This window comes from Syngnathoides biaculeatus, chromosome 1 (genome assembly GCF_019802595.1).
Source record: "Syngnathoides biaculeatus isolate LvHL_M chromosome 1, ASM1980259v1, whole genome shotgun sequence".
NCBI lineage: Eukaryota > Metazoa > Chordata > Actinopteri > Syngnathiformes > Syngnathidae > Syngnathoides > Syngnathoides biaculeatus.
The window spans coordinates 9,909,019-9,928,481 of NC_084640.1; the positions used below are offsets into that span (position 1 = coordinate 9,909,019).

Consider the following 19,463-nt stretch of genomic DNA (forward strand, 5'->3'; position numbering starts at 1 on the left):
AGCTTCAAGAGGGTGTCTACACTTGTGCAATCACATTATCTCAGATGTTTAAACTCTTTAAAAAAATAATGCTGGGATCAAATTTTTTTAATGTCACCATACCCTGGCATTAGAAAAGGGGTGTGTAGACTTTTTATATATTCACTGTACTGTTTACACACATTTCCCCAAATAGATTTCTCCTGAAGAAATTACATGTGAGCGAAGCTAAACAATAATAAATATCCTCAGCTATTTTTTTTTCCTCCTTGACATTTTCATGTGCAAAAACTTGCGCAATGTCGGACGGACCCGCATCGCCAAACATCCAAGGGTTACCTTTGAAAACATTTCACATTCATGAACGTGTGACCTCCTCCTGATGTCAACAAATTCCAAAAGTCAGAACTCGAGCTCTCAGCACGCCAATAACGTTGCAACATTCCAGTCGACGGGCAGAAGGCGACAAAATAAAGAAACGCGAGGCTCAAGTTTGTAACCAGGAGTGAGACGTCGCATCATGACCCGAACATCTTTGGAACGGAACAGGCCACAGACACCACTTTAGTTGGATTTCGTTTTCAAGTCACATGCACGTACTGACCCACGCTGACTCTTCGGCTCATTTTTAATACAATAGTACGAAGCAGTCTTAGGGACACACTGAAGAAAAAAAAAAAAAAAAAAAAAAAAAAAATACTACACCAGGAAAAGTGTAATTAGTAAGTTCTATGGGGGTAAATTTAAAATAATTAGGGGAAAAAAAGGCATTGTAATATTACAACCACAATGAAGTCATTTCAAAATGAGAATATTTAAAACTAAAAAGGGGGAAAAAGTAATATTAGGAGACAAAAGATTACTTGGGTTCACAAATATAGGGACGAGCAAAAGGTGAAATTTTACCCCCCCCCAAAAAAAAAAAAAAAGTATTTTAGGGAAAATTAAGAACAAAAAAAATTTAAAATAAGATTTTTTTAGTTTCACTATAATGATGCTATATAAACCAAATGTTACTTTTATGTGTTATTTAATTTTATGATAATCATGTATTGCTATTATGCAATGACAAGATGTAATTTGTGAAAAAAAATTCAATTTACAATTGATCGTGAGATAAAATGTAAAAATTTTCAGAAAAGATTACAAAAAAGCTTTAACTCTTTAATTGGAAAAAAATATATATTCTGAGGAATAAGTAATTTATGAAAATAAGCAAAAAAATAGAATTATCAGAATACTACAAAGATAATATGAAAAAAATATTGCTAAAAAATGGAGGAATAAAGTTAATGACAAAGAAATTCCTACTCATGTTATTCTGAGTGTTAATTATTATTTTTTTTTACAATTTTAATAGTTGTATCCTGACAACATTGAGTCTTTTTGGTTTTTTTTTTGGCAGTTTTTGCAATATTTTTTCTTTCCAGTGTGCCCCTTATACTCACTGATACAAAACTGTATGCAGCAGCCAAGCGTTGGACATACTTTATGAAACAAAAAACCCAAACGACAAAAAAAAAAAAAACAACCTTTGGTGTCGCGTTCATGCATACGTAATAAAAACCTCCATCTAAAATTTGTTGTTGTTAGTTAGCATACACAATACACAAAAGAGGCAGAATTTACTAATAAAAATATTTCTGCCTTGGTGCAGCTCCTTTGTTTTTTTATGTTTTATTTGCTGAATATTTATTGCCCCTTGTGATTAAAAAAAAAAAAAAAAAAGCTTTGAAAGGAAACATGTCCCCCCCTCTCACTAACAACTGTATAAGAATCACTTTTGAAGTACCACAACAAGAGCACATTTACGCTCCTTATGGGGAAAAACCTCAGAAAATACCTTGACGTCGCAAATAGCGCCCCCGAAAAATTCAAAGGCTTTCAAATAACTTGCATTGTTTCTCTCTCGTCTGATCTGATTGGTCACAAAGAAAATACCAAAAAACAACCACCGCAACGTTTTAAAAACGCTCACATTAGACATTGTAGTCCCCAAAAATGTTTTTCAACACTTTCAATCTAAATTCTCATATTGTCGCTGTAAAAAAAGTTTTTTTTGTTTTTAATTAGAAAAATTTTGCATTTTTTTTCTGATGATCTTTTGTTTTTATCCAAATATTTAAAAAAAAAAAAGCCACCATGTACCTTTGTAAAAGGTGAATAGAATTGAGAACTAAAAATCATGTTTTTTTTTGTATTGTTGTTATTTTTTTTCTATTGTGTTTTTCCTGATTTGTTTTTGAGTATGAAAAACAAAATGAAATCGTGAATAAAACCAAATACTTATGTTGTAAGTTGGCTATTGGGACAGAAAAGGTAAAAAAAATTCTGTGAAAATATATCTCAAAATTATGGGAGCGTTTGTAATCAGAAATTTAAAATAAAAAATGTATATTGTGGTTTTCTGCAAACATTTGAAAAAAAAAAGTTTAATTTATATGATGAATATATTTTTTAAAAAAAAGCATTTTGGATTTAGAAAAAAATACACCAAAATATTCATATGGGATAATGAATTATAAATCATAGATCAATTGTCGTAAAATGTTCAAAACATTTGTAGATGTTTTTCTACGGCGACAATATTCTCATTTCCTCTATTTTTGGGTGTGGGGTACTTTTTTTTTTTTTTTTCTTCCAGTAGAAAACCAGCAATGCGTGACTTCATAAACATCTCAGAAAGGCTCATTAATAACATTTTTTTCCGCTGATGCGGCTCAGCTGATGTGCAGTTAGTTATTAGTAAGAGCTTTTGTGCCACCCGCATGTCATAAAAGCTCACAAGCAGCAGAAAAGTGAGGGAAAACTCATCTGCTAACATGCAGCATTTTGTCAGATTATCTCAAAAGATCATGCAAGGAAAAATTTGGGATAATAATGCCCAGTATATGCGATGTATATATATTTTTTCAGATGTTCTATTGTGGAATTTCACTTTTCTACCCGATTTTCCCCTCCCGGGGTCAATCAAGGATCTCTTAATATACAGCCAGCTCCATGATGGTCTTCTGTTGTCCCGGAATGACAAGATTTAAAGATCCTTTGCAGTCAATTTTGGGGCAGCCGTTATTATTCGCAATCTTGTTTCTTTTGTGTTTGACCCACAAGCAGGCTTCGGGCTCTTGTTTTCAAGTATGAAAGTTCCTAAAGAGTCATAAAGCTTCGACAAGGACAAAACATTTCCGTCCGCGGCGAGGAAGAACGACATTTTTTATGTCAACGATTGCACCTTCGAGGTGGTCAGAAACATTTGTGTCTACATGTGTGTGTGTGTGTGTGTGTGTGTGTGTGAGTGTGAGTGCGTCTGCGTGTGTGAACAGTCCCCCTGAGGTTTCCTGTCCAGGTATCGTCCCTTAGAGGCCCTGAGAGGCAGACCGGCAATATGCCCCCAATTTAATTTTTTTTTTTTTTTTAAACCTGCCGGGTACTCACAATGGGAAAGGGACGGAGTTATCCCGGAGCAAAATTCATGATGACGATTGCGCCGTTGCTTTCCTTGCGGTCAATCACAGGACGGATTCATTCTCCATGTGACAGGAAGTATTGGCGGCGGCAGCGGCAGCAGCGGTGGTGGCTTTTCCAGCCTTGTTGAGTTTCAAGAAGCTGTTTTTTTCCTGCACTCTTTCATTGGGATTTGTCAACGTGGTTAACGTCTGTTTTTCTGACGATTTGGACGATGCTGCCTCCCTGCAATCAAACGGTAAGAAAGGTTTGGACGAGCCGACAAAATAAATAAATAAATAGTTGAACAAATTATTTAAAATCAAATTCAATTTCCCAAAATAATTACATTCTTTGAATGTAAATAAATTAATATAAATATAGTGATGCAGGAATAAATACTATGTTTGGAACTTGTTCTAAAATCACATGCAATTAAAATGTAAATATTAACCTCATTGTTTTAAACTGAATTCCCAGAAACAAGCTCTTTACTAGAAACGTTTTTTTTTTAAATAAATTTGTTGGCCCCCCACAAAGTGCTAAGTTCAGTAGCTTTTGCATTATTCTATTCATTGGTATCATTATTTCTAACTTACCCGCCGTGAGAGGGATAAATGACCAGAAAGCAGGCAGTGAAAAATCCCAGCAGAGAGCCCCCGGAGGCCACAACGGGAATGACGCGCACGCTGCCGACCGCTTCCACGACGGAACCCAAAGCCGAGGCCACTATGATTTGACTGATGTACACCTATCATATGAATCACAAAGAAATATCAATGTATGGTTGAGCACATCAGAAAAGTATTCATGTGAATTAAAGAAGAGTGTATTTAAAAAAAAAAAAAAAAAAAAAAGACCTACTTGGCAGGACAAGATGGCACAATCCACGCCAAATCCCCGACGGGAACTCCCAGGACTATGATGGATGTACTGCAATTCAAAGCATTTTCACACTTTTTAACATTTATCAGCAATCAACACATGATGGCACGCGGCTGCAGAGGATGACAATTTAAGAAGGATGACTTGGATTTAATTTAATTCATTTTAATTGAAGTTTATAGAAAGAATATTAGAATGTTAAAGTGGGCAGAATAATAATTAAAATATTTGGGAGGGGAGGTGTCAAATATGCAGCATTTGTCCAATAAGAGCAGGAAAAGTGTGGATTGTGACTGTGTACATTCGAGCTGAATATTCCAAGTTGTTGTTACCTCTTTCATTTCGTGATATTGTCCCAGCAGGGCATATGGACAATAGGAGATACTCATGGAGATGATGCCCATGCTGCTGATCATCACCATAGAAACGTACACGTTGGGGAATATGGCCATGATGGCAGTTCCTACGTGAACAAAACAACACCAAAAATGGATGCCGATGACTTTGCTCCAAACGTTCAGATGACGACGTTTGTACCTATGGAGAAGCCAAGTGTTCCCAGGATGTATATGACCTTGATGCTCAAGTCAAAGTTGTCCAAGTACTTTTGAAGGAGAGCTGGATGCGTTGGAAAAATAAAAAGAAGGCAATGAAAAATTTACCTCTTGCTGAAAATAAAATGTTAAAAAGGCTCATTTTGCGCGTGGTTACCTGAGCATGTAGCAGCAGTCATGGCGTATACAACAAGACCCCAACATCCCATCTGAACGCCTCGGTGATAATTAGTCAAATCGGTGGAGTTAACGGGAGCCTGCAAATAGTTAGAACCACATTCAATTACCCTGGGGGGGCTTCTTGATGTGGAGAAAGTCTCCAATAACACCACAAAAAACACAGACACACGCATAAGTGGCAAAATAAATGGATAGTCTGTGTACAGCAGTAAACTATGAGTCAAAAGTTTGGACACCCTTTTTGTCATACTATTTTGAACGAGAAGTTGTGTCCAAACGTTTGACTGGTCGTGTATATGTCAGCTATTGCATTAGATCCAAAAGTTGTATGCATGTTGCATGTGTGAAGCACTCACAATGGGATCTCCGTGGTAGATGACTTGTCCCATGAAGTCGGTGAAGAAGACTGCCTCGGCGATGATGGAGAACCAGGTGAGCAGGTGACAGGCGCACAGGCGCAGCAGCTCGGGCGGCATTTTCAGCATGGACAGCCACAGCAGCTGCACGGTGGTCTCCACCTAAGTTAGGGTGGAAGAGCGTTGCTTAATTCTTATGGAGTGGAGCAACGGGGGGAGGGCAATGGACCGGCCCTCACCTCGCCCTCCTCGCTCTCAGCGTCGCCGCTGGACGAGTTGGTGTTGCTGCTGCGGTGGCGGTCGCGCTGGTGGCTCCGGCGCCTGTGTCGCACCTCCACCTCGTACAGGTCGTTCATGCTGCGCGACGGCTTGATGAGGAAGGCGGCGTTGGCCCGCCGGAAGCGGCGGCGGTGGCTCCCGACGCGGCCGTAGTAGGAGAAGGTGCAAGATGGCTGACGGTAGAAGGTGTGGTGATGGCGGGACAGCCGCATGGGAGCGCCGGTACTGGCAGCTGGAATGAAATCAACATTAATACACATGTACATACTGGATGTAATGTATGAGCTTGAATATGGAGGATATATTTGTCATATGTATACAACCATGCAACAGTCATCCATCCATTCATCCATCCATCCAGTTAATTTAGACTGTGCAATTAATGTAGCATGTTTTTGGAATGTGGGAGAAAAGCGGAGTGCCCACGCGGAGGAAACCAGCACAGGGGAGAACATGCAAACTCCACACAGGCGGGTACGGGATTGAACCCAGGACCTCAGAATTGTGAGGTCAACACTTTACCAGCTGATCCACCGTGCCGCCAACTTTCAACATAAAAAAACAACAACAGCAAAAAAAAAAAAAAAAAAAAAAAAAAAAAAAATGTTGCTCTGGGGTGCAGACACGATAGCAGGAAACAATTTTGTTCTGCGTGACGTCCAAGAACTTGAAACAAAAATGTCTCCATATGTCTGAACTTGTGTTTTACATTTCCTTGCAACAAAAAAAGCTGCCCTCTCTGGTTTTAGCAATGCTTTCAATCGCTCAGCCAACATCTTATTGATCTGCACACGCTTCTTGCTACAGATCCACGCACACACCACACAGTAAGGGCATTCACGGTGCTTTTACAGCACCACACACATTAAAAGCTTTTCCTTTGATACTTAAAAAAAAAAATTGATTTATTTTGTTAAACATCATCAGAAACCAAAAAAACAAATCAAAATCAAAATTTGATTTATCATCCAGCCCTTCAACAAAAGTGCACAAACAGTCTGCGGAAGACAACCACACTAAGAATGTAGATCACTGTCTTGTGGTCTGATGAGACCAAGAAAAATTTTATTTGGATCAGATGGTGTCAAGCGTGTGTGACGGCAAACAAGGAGGGGGGATAAAAAAAGACTAGTTTGTCTTGCCCGCACTCAATCGTGTTGGTTGGGATATCGTTGGATGCCAAAACCTTTGCTAAAGAAGTTAAGACCACAGGTAATTTACTGGCCTAGCCGGAACCCTACTGAGAATTTGAGGGGCAACCTCAAACGGAAACTACAGGAACACGAGGTCTGGGATATTCACCAGTGCCATGGAGAAGTGGAAGAAGATTCCTGAACTTCATATCTTAGAGGGTGAAGATGGAAAACAATGGTGACCATCCAAAATATCGATACTTTGGAAACAATTTGGACATTTCACGAAGAGGTTTAGACAATAGCTAACGGGAAACTGTAATATTGACTATGAATGCTTGTTTGTCTATATGTGCGCTGAAAATTCACTGGTGAGAATCCGTGGTGGGCCACGCTTTATCGCCCATTAGCAGCACAACTGCAACCCAAAAGAGGCGAGCACTATAGAAAATGGATGCCTGTGTGTTGTTAGGACAAGTACCTTTGACCATTCCGGCCCGATGCATCTGTCCTTTGTTGCTCAGCCCATTGGTGCCGTGCGTTTTTGTCATATCAACGCACGCCAACAGGCGTCCGTTCAGCGCCCGCCGCTCGTTCATCTGGTTGTTGAGCAACGCCTCCTGGCCCTCGTCATTCTCCATCTCCTGCAGGAATGCCGACAGGCGGCAAATCTTGGTGGGGGTGCCATCTTGTTTCGGGGGGTGGCCGCCGCTTTGGGGGCGCAGCAGATCCTGACTCCCTGCGCTGCTGCTGCGCCTCACGGCGGCCGGCCGGGAAGCTGGCACGCTAGGGTCGGCGTGCAGGAAGGGCGGGGGCGCCTGAGGGGAGCTGTGATAGGGCGAGAGGCGGTCGGTGAAGATAGACGGCTCGATGTGGCACAAGAATAAGGCGTCGTGGTCCATGTGGTCCAGGGTGGCGTCTGTCATGGCGAGGACGCTGTCGCTTTTACCTATGATGAGAGTGAAGGCATAATGAGAATAAAGCCATCTTGCTTTAGCAGATTCATACGTACACCACGGTAGTGTTCCCATGAATATTTTCCTATTGTTTGGGCAAAACGTACTCCTCACAAGTTCCACCTCCAGGAAGTCCATCTCCATGTCCCCAGGCTGGGACAGATCGTCCCTGTAGGTGTCGTAAAGGTCGAAGCTGTCCATCAATTCGTCCTCGCCGATCATTTCGAGCCTCGGGGTGAGACGTCCAGTGTGGTTGTTGGCTGAAGGATGCAAGGCGTTTGGATCTGGACTCTCCTGGACAGAAGGGAACACGTGTCATGCATTGTGTATCAGACTTTCCGTGTGCAGCGCACACAAGCGCCCAGTACCCGGTCCAGTCGGTCGTGTATGGGGATGTAGCGCTGCTCGTCAATGCTGAGCAGATGCAGCACCACGGACACAGAGAAGAAGATGGAGGCGAAGCAGAACAGGATCTGCTCCTGAGACTTGAAGATGGCTCCTAGGAAGGTGTGGGTCCAGTTCAGACCGCCCAGAGCATAGCCCACCGCACCGCCAAGACCTGCCCATGCAAAAAAAAAAACATTTAAAAAGGAGGTAAATTGACTTTAACTGCTTATGCCCAAGTACCCATATGCGTAGAGCAAAGGATAAATTACACAACACTTCCCCCAGTCTCTAAAATGTCAGTAATGTTAAACATAAACATAAGTTCTATCATCTCCTATGTTTGAATTCAGTATTACACCACCATGGATGCGTCGCAAGAGGCAATTGTTGAAAATTCCTTGTCATTGCTTTCTTTTGTGGATGCATTTTCTAATGTCATTCATTTTACATCAGGCACCTTGTTGGGCTGCTAAGCGGCGCACAAGAAGGTGTGGATGTCGCTCAGGGCAGATAGCTGCTGCTGCTGCTTTCTTTTGTCATCAAAGCTCTGTTTGCATTTGTGATAAAAGATACCAGATGGAAACATCCCAGCCAGTACATTGCAGGCAAAGGAAGAACAAGAGTCATTATTGTCTACTGTACTAATTAAATTAAAAATATAAAAAAAAAAATACAGCAGATGTTGGAGGTCAGAGGCTTAATCAGGATGAGGTAATCTCTTTGTAGGAAAAATAGCATTTCAACAAAAAAATTATTAAATACTTAAATACTAAAGTTGGGGATTTTCCTCTAAAAGTGTAATTGTGAGTGCAATGTATGTAATATTCAAGAGAAGTTAGTTTATGTTTTGTGTGTTACAAGTACCAGTACTTGGTATTCTGAGTACTGAAATGGAAGTATTCCTACCAGACTGACAAAAAGTGGTATCTGTGTATTACAAGTTTAAACTGTAAAAAAAAAAAAAAAAAAAAAAAAAAAAAAAAAAATGAAAGAACGAAAGAAAGAATTGGTTTTACAAAGTATAATTAACTATTTTGGGACAGGCCGAATGACCACAAAAACAACTGCATTGTGACATAATGAGTGACAACAGGAACATTGCCACTTAGTCTTCGTGTGAGTGCCTGGATGTGAGTTTCAAAACTTTTCATTTGATTTTAGACATGCGCACACACACGCACACACGAAGACGAAATTGGATATGTAATGTAAACTGCATAATGTATAATTCTTGATCCTTGATATATTTCCATGAAAGGATAGAGATTTTTGCATTTATGGAAGAAAAAAAGATTTGAGCAGCGTCTTGTTTAGTTGGGGTTACCTGCCGAGGCGGCGTGGATGTTGAGCGCCATGTCCTGGTCGTCCGCGTCGGCCACATCCAAAAGATACGCTCTGATCGGCCCCTCCGTGGCATCGGCGCTGAAATCTAACACCACCACTCCCAACACTGTGAGAATGATTCCTATCGTTTGTCTCCCCGGAACATCACCCATTGACAGTCCTAAAATGGGAAAGACGGGAGTTTGGAATAAAAAGAAAAAAAAAAAAAAGACCAATTTTTTTCCCCCCATAGCGAGTTTGTAAAATGATCAGTCCAGTTTGATGTCCAGCATTAGATGCTTCAATCTGTCAAAGTTCTTCTTCTTCAAAGTACAAAGCCTGAAATTGGCCAAAATTGCCTCCTTCAACCAAAAATAGCCAACTTGCAGTTTCATTTCACGCATGAGACATTTTTGTGAGCCCTGTTATGATGCATACTGCTTCCAAATTCCAAGTCGATCAGTAATGTCGCTGTCTGAAAAACATTTTCACTTTCTTTTCACTGCTTGACAAAACAAACCTTTTCACCAGCGCGCACGCACGTGGTGGTGCAGTTTCAGGTATGACTGGAATGTCTGTTTGCAGTTGCGTGACTGTGACTTTGTGCGAGACCATTTAATAGTTGCTTTGGCTTTCGCAGGCTGAGCGTGTGTGTGCATGCAAGCGTGAAAATAACCCAGGCTGTCATTCCGGAGCTTTGTCACGCGGTTTTAAATGTGCATGTGTTGGCGAGATCACAGACTGTGCGTCTGTGTGTGTAAGTGTGTTTGTTTACAATGGAGTGGCACTACTCGCTACCCACCAGACGGGAAGTTGACCGTCACTGGTTGAAAGGGGGAAGCAAACAGGAAGTAATTTCTTGTGAACTGCTTGCTGCTGTGTTCCCATGTCAACACGTGTCGACGCAAACACACAACACACACACACACACACACAGACTGCATCCAAACATCTCACCAGGAGTATTAATGTGAACCGACAATCGAATGCACCTGGGCTCATGAATGACTGCTCGAGGTCTACTGGGGTTCAGTTCCACACCATTTTCAGTTCACTAATAGCCACAAGATGGTCGCGGAAGGCTCAGAACTTTGTGCTTTTTCTTGCAATGCATCAACATCATTGGCTCTGAGCTTCGACTAACTTTGCTGTTATGCCTAAAATGGCCAACAATTCCCAAAATGCTACAGAAAAAAAACATTGTGTGAGGTGACGGCCATTGAGGAAAAGCAGAAACTCAAATAAACAAACATTACTGGACTCAAAAAGTCCAAGACGCTGTAGTTGATTTGCTTGCAAACCCACAGTTATATCATAAATTGGATTTGCACTGATTCATCTATACTGCAGTGTTTATTGTTAACCACAAAATAAATATAACACACTACAGCTGGAACGGATTCATTCATTTCCATGGGAAACCTTACATCGGTTTGTGAACATAAACATTACTGTACTCAAAAAGGCTAAGATGCTGTAGTTGCTTTTCCAAGCAAACCCAGTTACATCATTATAAAATTGGATTTTCACCTATTCATGTATACTGCAGAGTATTTATTTTTAACCAAAAAATAAATACAACACGCTACGGCTGGAACGGATTCATTCATTTCAATGGGAAACCTTACATCGGTTTGCAAACGTTGCAGTTTAACGATAGGGTCACAGAGCAAATAAAATTTGTAACCTGACCCTCCACTGTAGTACCTTCAGAGATGTTTTGTTCAATCAAAGCGCCATGATCACAGAATCCAATCTACTGTAATTTGATACAAATGAGATATATTCTACTGAAAGAAACCAAAACAGAACGTAAGGCCAAATAATCATCTCAACCGGAAGTACACTGGGAGCAATCCATATCTGTCCCCCGTCGATCAAAATGTCAATGACTAGGACGTACAAGCATACAACTTTGAAATGCCCTCATAGTTATGTAATCACCGGCTCGAAGCTGAAACTCGGCCTGTGTGCGATGCGGAGTTGCCTCTGGGAAGACCCAAAAAAAAAAAAAAAAAAAAAAAATGTATTTCGACCATGGGACAAAGCGCATACTTGGTTAAGACCACAGGACACGCTTGGAGAGGTGACGGCAGTAGATACTGTTCCGCTATATTGCAATTCATCCTCCAAGCCCTTGCAATATTGCAGGTTTGAAAGGAATCTTTTTTTTTTTTTTTTGTGTACGCACGATTTGAATGTGTTGCTGCACATTCTGTCTTAATGCAGCAGTTGATTGAAGGTTTACAATTACCTTAGCGTCCATGCTAATTACCTTTAGCATTTAGTGTTTCACATTACCAGTTGGCATTAAGCTAGTGGATTTGGAAATTTGATGAGACTGTTCAATATTTTTTTGTTTCAGTCAAAACAGCCTTCTGAGGGACACCCGAGCTACAACATGGCCTGCGAGGAAAATGAGTTTGACAGCCCTGATCTATCCCTTCCACAGAGATCTGTCAAAATTGCTGCACAAGAGCCGCAAGACGCGATCTGGCATTTCCCACTTCTCACCTATGAGCGAGCCGTTCAGGAAGAGCGCCACTCCAATCAGCGTCCCAATGCACAGGGCCAGGATGAAAGGCCGCCGGCGGCCCCAGCGTAGGGAGCAGCGGTCGCTGGCTGAGCCGATCAGCGGGGTGAATATAAGGCCCAGGACGGGGCTGAGGAACCACGTCAAGCTGTTGTACTGTTCTGGAAGACCTGGATGTGCACACGCAGGGGAAGGAGGTCAGCTTGAGGAATGACTCAATGATATTAAAAAATAATTATAATGCTTCTTGAAATGTTGAAGTATGGCAGGTCTGCCTTGCAAATGGAAGTGTTCTCAAATGCCTTATCCAGATGAATGAAGGTTGGGGGGAAAATATATATATATATCTCATTCTGTTCATTTCTATTGTCCAGTTATCACAAATAACCAGCGAGGGGGCCAGATGTCCTCAATAACATTGGCACCGGATTTTCTGATGTGTGAACACGACCCCACAAGGTCAAATCCAATTGAACTCAGAGTAGCACAGGAATGTCGAGTCAGCATTGCGCATTCAAGACCCGGTAGTGTCTACGTATTGTGATTCTCAGGCGACAGAGATGTCATAAGCAAGACTTGAACCCTGCCGCCGCGGCGACCAGGTCTTGGGAACCCCGTCGCTACGGAGACTCCATCATCATTGGCTTCCTGGCTCCCGCCACGACGGTAAAGTAATTCACACAGCGCTTCCTGTTGTGCACTTTGGAAACTTTCCCTCGTTTTTTTTCTTTTGTCTGACACACACACACAATCATGTATTGCAGTTCCCTACCTATTTAGGAGTCCTGAAATATTTGTTTCACTAATTTAAAATTAATTTTCAGTTTAATGTTAAAACCAGTAAATTATTGTAAAAGTATTATATCATTAGAAAATACTGATCATTTTTTGAATGCAATTTATTGCTAGGAAAAATTAGTAAAGTGATTTATACAAAATAATTTTTTTTTACATATAGGTCTACTGTACATAAAATATTTAATTAGTTTATTAATTATAATTCAGTGTTAATATTTAAAAGAAAAATTTAAAATACTCATTTCATTTCTATTAGACTTTTTAAGTCAAATAATTGATTAACTATAAAGCATCTTGAAGTGAGAAAAAAACATTTTAAAAAAGGTACATTTAACTAAATTATTCAATTGGTTTATAATAATTCCCTGGCAAGGGTTAACTTTTTCAAGTAAACTTCTCCAATTGTACATCTAACGTTGAGCCCAGTGTAAAAAAAACAAAAACAAAAAAAAAAAACTTGCACCCTTCTCGTTCCTCCGCATAGTCAGCTGTATAATTGTATACTCACAATCACAACACAAAGCAAAGTATAACAGTTCCCACACTTGACTTGTACGTACAAACACGCACACAAAAACCAAACAATACTGAGAGAATTTGCAGGAAGTTTTTTTTTTTTTTTTTTTTTCCACGAGAGAAACAAGAAAAGTGAGAGAATGGGGAGGGCAGCATGAGAAAGGATTAGGGTCAAAGACGAGGTGAAGAGGTGGATAACACGTGAGGAAGAACGCACTGTTCCTGAGCCATGATGGACGGTGGGAACCAAAACGAACCACTCACCAGTCAAAGTGCTCTTTTTGTTTTTTCCTTGATATTCTTTGTACCCCACGGCCTGATACACCCAAAAACTCTCCTAGTTTTTCTTCTGTCATGTTGCTCAAGTCATTCCAGCACAAGGGAGGCAAACAAAGTGAAGAAGCACGGTGTAGACCAACAGTCAGCTCCTTGTTGTCAGAAGACCCTGAATGAGACTCGCTGCATGGCTGCAGTTTCCCACAAGCCATACTGTAGGATGTGTGTGTTTTTGGGGAAGTTCAGAAGTACTTGGGCAAAGACAGTATTATTTCTGACTTTATACACCGCAAATAAATACTTTGTGAACTGCCTATTTACAAAAATGTGTTTGTTAGTGAGCAGCTCGAAATGGTGCCAAATTGTGATGTCATTCTAATTAAAAAGAAAAGATACCACCCTGATGTAGTTTGTCCATGACTCAGCAGCGAGGCTGGGCAAAGAGTTCTCATTTTCAAGAAACTGTGACGGTCCATTAGCTTGGCAACTGTATCAAAGTCAAAAGGTAAGCAGAACTGCACAAATCAAGCATTAACCGAGAGTACACCATCTTCATCAAATGTTTGGCGAAGTTGTTGACATGCAGACAAAGGGGTTGTTCATTTATGCTCGCCAAAGTGCCACATTTTGTACATCTGCTACACTATTTGACAAAATATAATTTGGCGTCTCCACGAGTCAAAATGCGGAGCTCGCCTTCAAGGGAGCCACGTGTCAAATATAATTGATGGCATTTTCTCAGCAGCGGACCAGTCGAGGAACAACCTTTCCTTTCAAAAACCGCGTAATGGATTGGAGCAAAAAAAAAAAGAAAAAATTCCAAACATTCATGAAGCTATTATTTTTAAACATTCCCATTTATTTTAGATATTTCAGTAATTTTAGCCGTCCATGTTTACACTGCTCGTCCTCGTTCAGGTGAGCAGAGGTCGACGCCAGACGACTGGGTGAGAGGGAAGATAAACCCCGGACCAGTCGCCGGACAAATGCAGCGCTGTGCAGACAAATCTGTTTCTGCTCATTCACGCCGACGAACAATTTACCGTAAATCCGTTGCTTGCAAGAACTAAATCACCAGAACTTCAACCTAAACACCTAACGCACTACATCATACCTGCTGAAGACGCCAGAGGAAGTGAACACGGATGAATAACTGACCGTGTGCGGTAACTGAATTCCCTGCACAATATTCCATATATCTGGTTTTAAACGAGTTTATCTTGACATAACTGCGATATAAAAGTGCAAAAGTAATGCCATCTACCTACTGACTAGTTACAAAAATCAGGTGAGTCAGCGCCAGCGTCAGGTGTGACATTGACAATACTTGAGAGGACGACAGCTTTCGACACAACAGGGCGAGAGGAGTGAGAGTCAGCTGTTGAACTACATAACCACGTCCTGACCTTCTAGTATCCCTCCGTTCCGTGTTGTGTACTTGACTTTTTCCTGTTGCCCATACTTATCTTCTTAAAGATAACTCAATTGCAACTGAAAGATATGATCCCCATACCTAAATGCACGCACGTCCATGTTTATCGTGAGCTGGGTTACGTAAGGAGACTGTCGTCAAGCTATCCCACAGTGAAGAATTCATACATTTTCACGTGTGTGAAATGAAGTAAATGCCTTAGCAACAAATGCTGTTTATTCGACAGAAACAAGATACCACTCGAGAGTCACAGGACCAAAGGAGCATGTGATTGACAAGCAGGCCTACACACTCCCGCATGGGACGTTTCCAACATAGCATGTCATCGCTACAAATGTCAATAACGCCTATTTGAGACCATTGATTTTATGTAACTGTGAGCCCAGTAGGACTATGGCGAGAGCACACTCAACCATCCTCGGCAATACATTCCAGTGACTCAAGAGTGTGTGTTTTTTGGGAGCCTCTCCCATCTGTCAACGGGCAGGAGGCAGGTTACACCCTGAACTGGTTGCCAGCCAATCACAGGGCACATCAAGACAAAGAGCTGCACTCACAATCACACCTAGGGGCAATTTAGAGCGTCCGATTAATGTTTTTGGGATGTGGGAGGAAACTGGAGTGCCCGGAGAAAACCCATGGAGGCATGGGGAGAACATGCAAACTCCACAGAGGGAAGGCTGGGATCGAACCCAGGTCCTCGGAACTGTGAGGCCAACGCTTTACCAGCTGATTCACCGTGCAGCCCGTATAGTTAATAATGACATGTAAATAATTTGTAAACATGCCCTAGAGACCTGACGACATTATTACAAGAACTAAAGAAAAAAAAATGTTGCTTAATTGAGCCATCTAAATAGTGATATTCTGTTATTATTTTCAAAAATAGTGGCCAGTGGGTGTTTACTCATGCATCTGCAGAAAGGGCAACATTTAATGGCAAAGCTTTACTTACACATTTCAAGAAAATATGTCACTGATATATTGCACTTTGTCAACTTACAGTAGGCAATAAAATTAGACCATATTTTAGTTTGGCAGAGACAATGTTGACATGTTTTGGTGCTGCCATTTGAGCGGGCATACGGCATACAAAAAAAAAAAAAAAAAAAAAAAAAAAAAAAACACACCTTAAAATGAGCTCAAACTACAGACTCAAGTTTGGCCATGTCGGAACAACAGCATCTACAGACAGACGTCATCACAGAAAATGCTACCCACCCTGATGGGAATCATTTTTAAACATAATTGAATGACGGACCCAGTCACTAATGGAGCTAAATATATTTCCATGCATCTTTTTCGCCAACAAGTGTCAGTGAGACCAACCTGATGGTTTTGTATTATTCTTTAAAAAAAAAAAAAAAAAAAAAAACCCTCAGGCTAGCTATTACAGCTTTCTTTTGCTCTGGCCAGTTTTCGTGTAAAGCGAGCCCAAATTTTTGTTTTAAGACCAACGACCACATGACGTAGTGGAAGACAAGAAATCTTTTTATTTGGATACATTATAAACAGAATGGAAAGCCTTTTAAACTCAGTTTTTAGATACATAAAATTACACCTCACTCGAGCGACATGAGAGGGGCAAAGTAGTAAAACCGCTGCACAAAAATAATGCTTGGTGTAACAATTACCTATCTGACAATGTCCATGAAATCAATTGTAAAGGCATAGGAATAGTTCTGAATGCATTCCAAATTCAGGTACAATATGATCTTTAAAGTATTTATTGACGTCATATGACTATACAGTAAACCTCCTCCGATTGGTGATTAACGATTGACAAATTAACTTATTTGTGGGTCCCCCCCCCCATATGTTCTTTGCTGGTAAAACTCACCTATGGACTTTTTGGGGTGTAATCTTGCGACATTTTGGTGCCAAACTATTTTCAAGTCTGTTAAAGAACTTCATTTGCATAAATGAAAATAAAGATATTGCTTTGCTGCAATCTTGCTGCATTGATAGACAAAATAGGAACCCCCTTTTTTTTGGTGGGGGGGGGTCGATTATGTGTCGAGCTTGCTCGAGTCGTGGCCTTCCATCCATCCATTTTCGTTTGCCCCTTATCCTCACGAGGGTCACCGGGACTGGAAGCTATCCCAGCTGTCAACAGGCAGGAGGCGAGGTACACCCTGAACTGGTCGCCAGCCAATCGCAGGGTCGGTCACAAACTATTAATATAGGCAATTTTAAACATTTGACGTGGCATCAATTATCCATAGCTTTTTTGGTGTTGGCCTGGTCCCTATCCCCCACAAATAATAAAGCTAAATTCCAGAAGGACAAACAAATATATTCATATGCAAAGGTGAGTGTTTCCCCCCCCCCGGATTACAAGCAATGTGCCGACACATATGCATTCCTCACATACCCTACAGTAATGCTAAGCGCATACATGCCTTCATCTAACGTGCACGCAGCTTTTGCCTTCCAGAGCAAATGTGAGCGCCGGCGATACGGTACCGGCCCGCGGGCCGCTATCTGGGCACCCGGTGGTCACACGTCACGAGTTGCTGCTGCTGCTGCGGTCGCCTCACTTGGCAGACTCCAAAACGGGCATGTGAATAATGGAGAGAGTACTAGCAGAAAGTTGGCACTGCGATTATGTAAGGGCCATAAATAGGGGGAGTGGGTTTTAAATAGCCAAGCAGACTTGTGAGTCACGTCGTAGGTGGGAAAGACGCTGACTGCGGCCAAAAGGAGGGTGGACAATTCACACGGGCTGCATCTTACCTATCTCGCTTCCACTCATTTTTTTTTTATTTTTTTTTATTTTATTGGCACTCTTTTATGAAATAACCCCTTTCAAAAGGGCCAGTCTCCCATGAGTGACTTCGGGTCAGATTATGGAGATTAGTGGCTGGGTGACATGGAGAAAGTCATTTACGTAACCTACCCCCCCTTCCTTGTGCGCCATCTGCAACGTCATAAAAGAAGATTATCATCCCAGCTAACATGACAAGATCATTTGGAGGCTACCTGGCACAGAGACAAACTGGCATCCCATCAGGGAGTCATATTTTGCGGTAGGTTAGCGACATGGCAAGACTTTCGAGAGCTTTTGTGCAGTGAATGAATTTAATCGTGGCTCATTTCCATTTTCAAACCAATATCAACTACTTGTACTTAAAAAAAAAAAAAAAATACTTTTCTGACAAAAAAAGGGAAATGTGTATTATTTCTAAAGGGTTCACACACTGTTTCTTGCAAATGGAAATCCGAACAAACAGAACAGCTAATTAGGCAAAATATGTTTTGTTACACATTGTACTAATGTGGTATGTTCAGGCTTGTGGATACTGTGGTTTGACAGTAATTACTGTACTCGCGATGAGCGTCGGATCACAACAACTTCCGAGTAACTCAATTATATGCAGATGTCTGGAAAACAAAATAAACATCGGCTGAAAATATTGATTCATTCCCCCCTGCCCCGCCCCCATTAAAAAAAAAAAAAAAAAAAAAAAAAAAAAAAAAAAGGATTCTGACAAGAATAAGTAAGCAGAAGACATTTCTTCCACTCTTCTGGGATTACATTTGGACTAATATTTTATATTTTTGAAGCGCATGACACACTTGACCAAAAGACAGGAGGGTGGAAGACAGAAATTCTTCTTCTTTCACTCAAATTGTATCAACGGACCCCTCAACCAAACTCTTGCATCAACAACCAGGGAGTTTCCCTTCCACCACAAACCGTGAATGTCACGAACGTTTGCACTAGAGCTTGCGATTTATGACCCCACCCCTTAAAAGAATATGCTGTCAACATATTTTCAGCTGTTAATCATGTGCTGCCAATACATGGTTAATGTTCAGTTCGTCGACCAATCAGGAGGTTTGTTGTTGTTGTATTGCCTGAAGTGAAGGTTGTAATTTGGGATAATAAAAGGGGGTGTTTGGTTGTATTTTCTTCAGGAATTACACAAAAACAGACTGCTTCACAGTTCTGAGGACCAGGGTTTAAATCCCAGCACCTCCTGTGTGGACCAGGTGCTCTAGTTTCCTCCTACATTCCAAAAAACATGTTGACTGAATTGCACGCATGTATAAATGTGCTTGCTTGTTTGCGCTGCGATTTGCTGGTGACCGGCTCAGTGTGCACCCTGCCTTTCGCCCGAAATAGTTGGGATAGGCTCTAGCACGGCCTTGACCCTTGTGAGGATAAGCAGCAGAGAGAATGGAGGAATGAGAAAAAAAAAATAAAAAATTCCATGAGGAGGGGGGTATCCGGATATAAATAATGCTAATCCAGCATTTATTTATTTTTACATCCACCAATAATGTGAGATAAATTTATAATAAAACAATGGTTTCTTAAATTCATTGATAAACACATGACACTTAAACCTTGTTTTAGTTCTGTCAGCAACATCATTATTGTCCCTGTGTAGATTCAAAAAGAACCACAAATTTAAGTATAAAAAAA

At 41.0% G+C, this 19,463-nt stretch overlaps 1 protein-coding gene across 2 annotated transcripts in view; it reads right to left on the bottom strand.

The window, feature by feature from the left end:
- LOC133498243 (solute carrier family 45 member 4-like) overlaps positions 1 to 19,463 on the bottom strand; it is a 36,393-nt gene that overhangs the window by 1,138 nt on the left and 15,792 nt on the right. The window contains exons 4-16 of one of the 2 annotated variants that reach the window (XR_009794251.1): positions 11,991 to 12,179; positions 9,478 to 9,657; positions 8,135 to 8,325; positions 7,874 to 8,060; positions 7,292 to 7,759; positions 5,638 to 5,909; positions 5,399 to 5,560; positions 5,020 to 5,119; positions 4,846 to 4,926; positions 4,641 to 4,771; positions 4,288 to 4,356; positions 4,023 to 4,174; positions 3,415 to 3,669 (exon numbers count right to left, since the gene is read on the bottom strand). Coding sequence is in view for 1 of the 2 variants with exons in the window: in XM_061814839.1 (XP_061670823.1) it covers positions 3,489 to 3,669; positions 4,023 to 4,174; positions 4,288 to 4,356; positions 4,641 to 4,771; positions 4,846 to 4,926; positions 5,020 to 5,119; positions 5,399 to 5,560; positions 5,638 to 5,909; positions 7,292 to 7,759; positions 7,874 to 8,060; positions 8,135 to 8,325; positions 9,478 to 9,657; positions 11,991 to 12,179 (2,363 nt within the window). In the remaining variant the exon portion in view is untranslated. Of the gene's footprint in view, positions 1 to 636; positions 3,670 to 4,022; positions 4,175 to 4,287; positions 4,357 to 4,640; positions 4,772 to 4,845; positions 4,927 to 5,019; positions 5,120 to 5,398; positions 5,561 to 5,637; positions 5,910 to 7,291; positions 7,760 to 7,873; positions 8,061 to 8,134; positions 8,326 to 9,477; positions 9,658 to 11,990; positions 12,180 to 19,463 lie in introns of those variants that run through there. The other variant, XM_061814839.1, reaches the window with a different exon arrangement.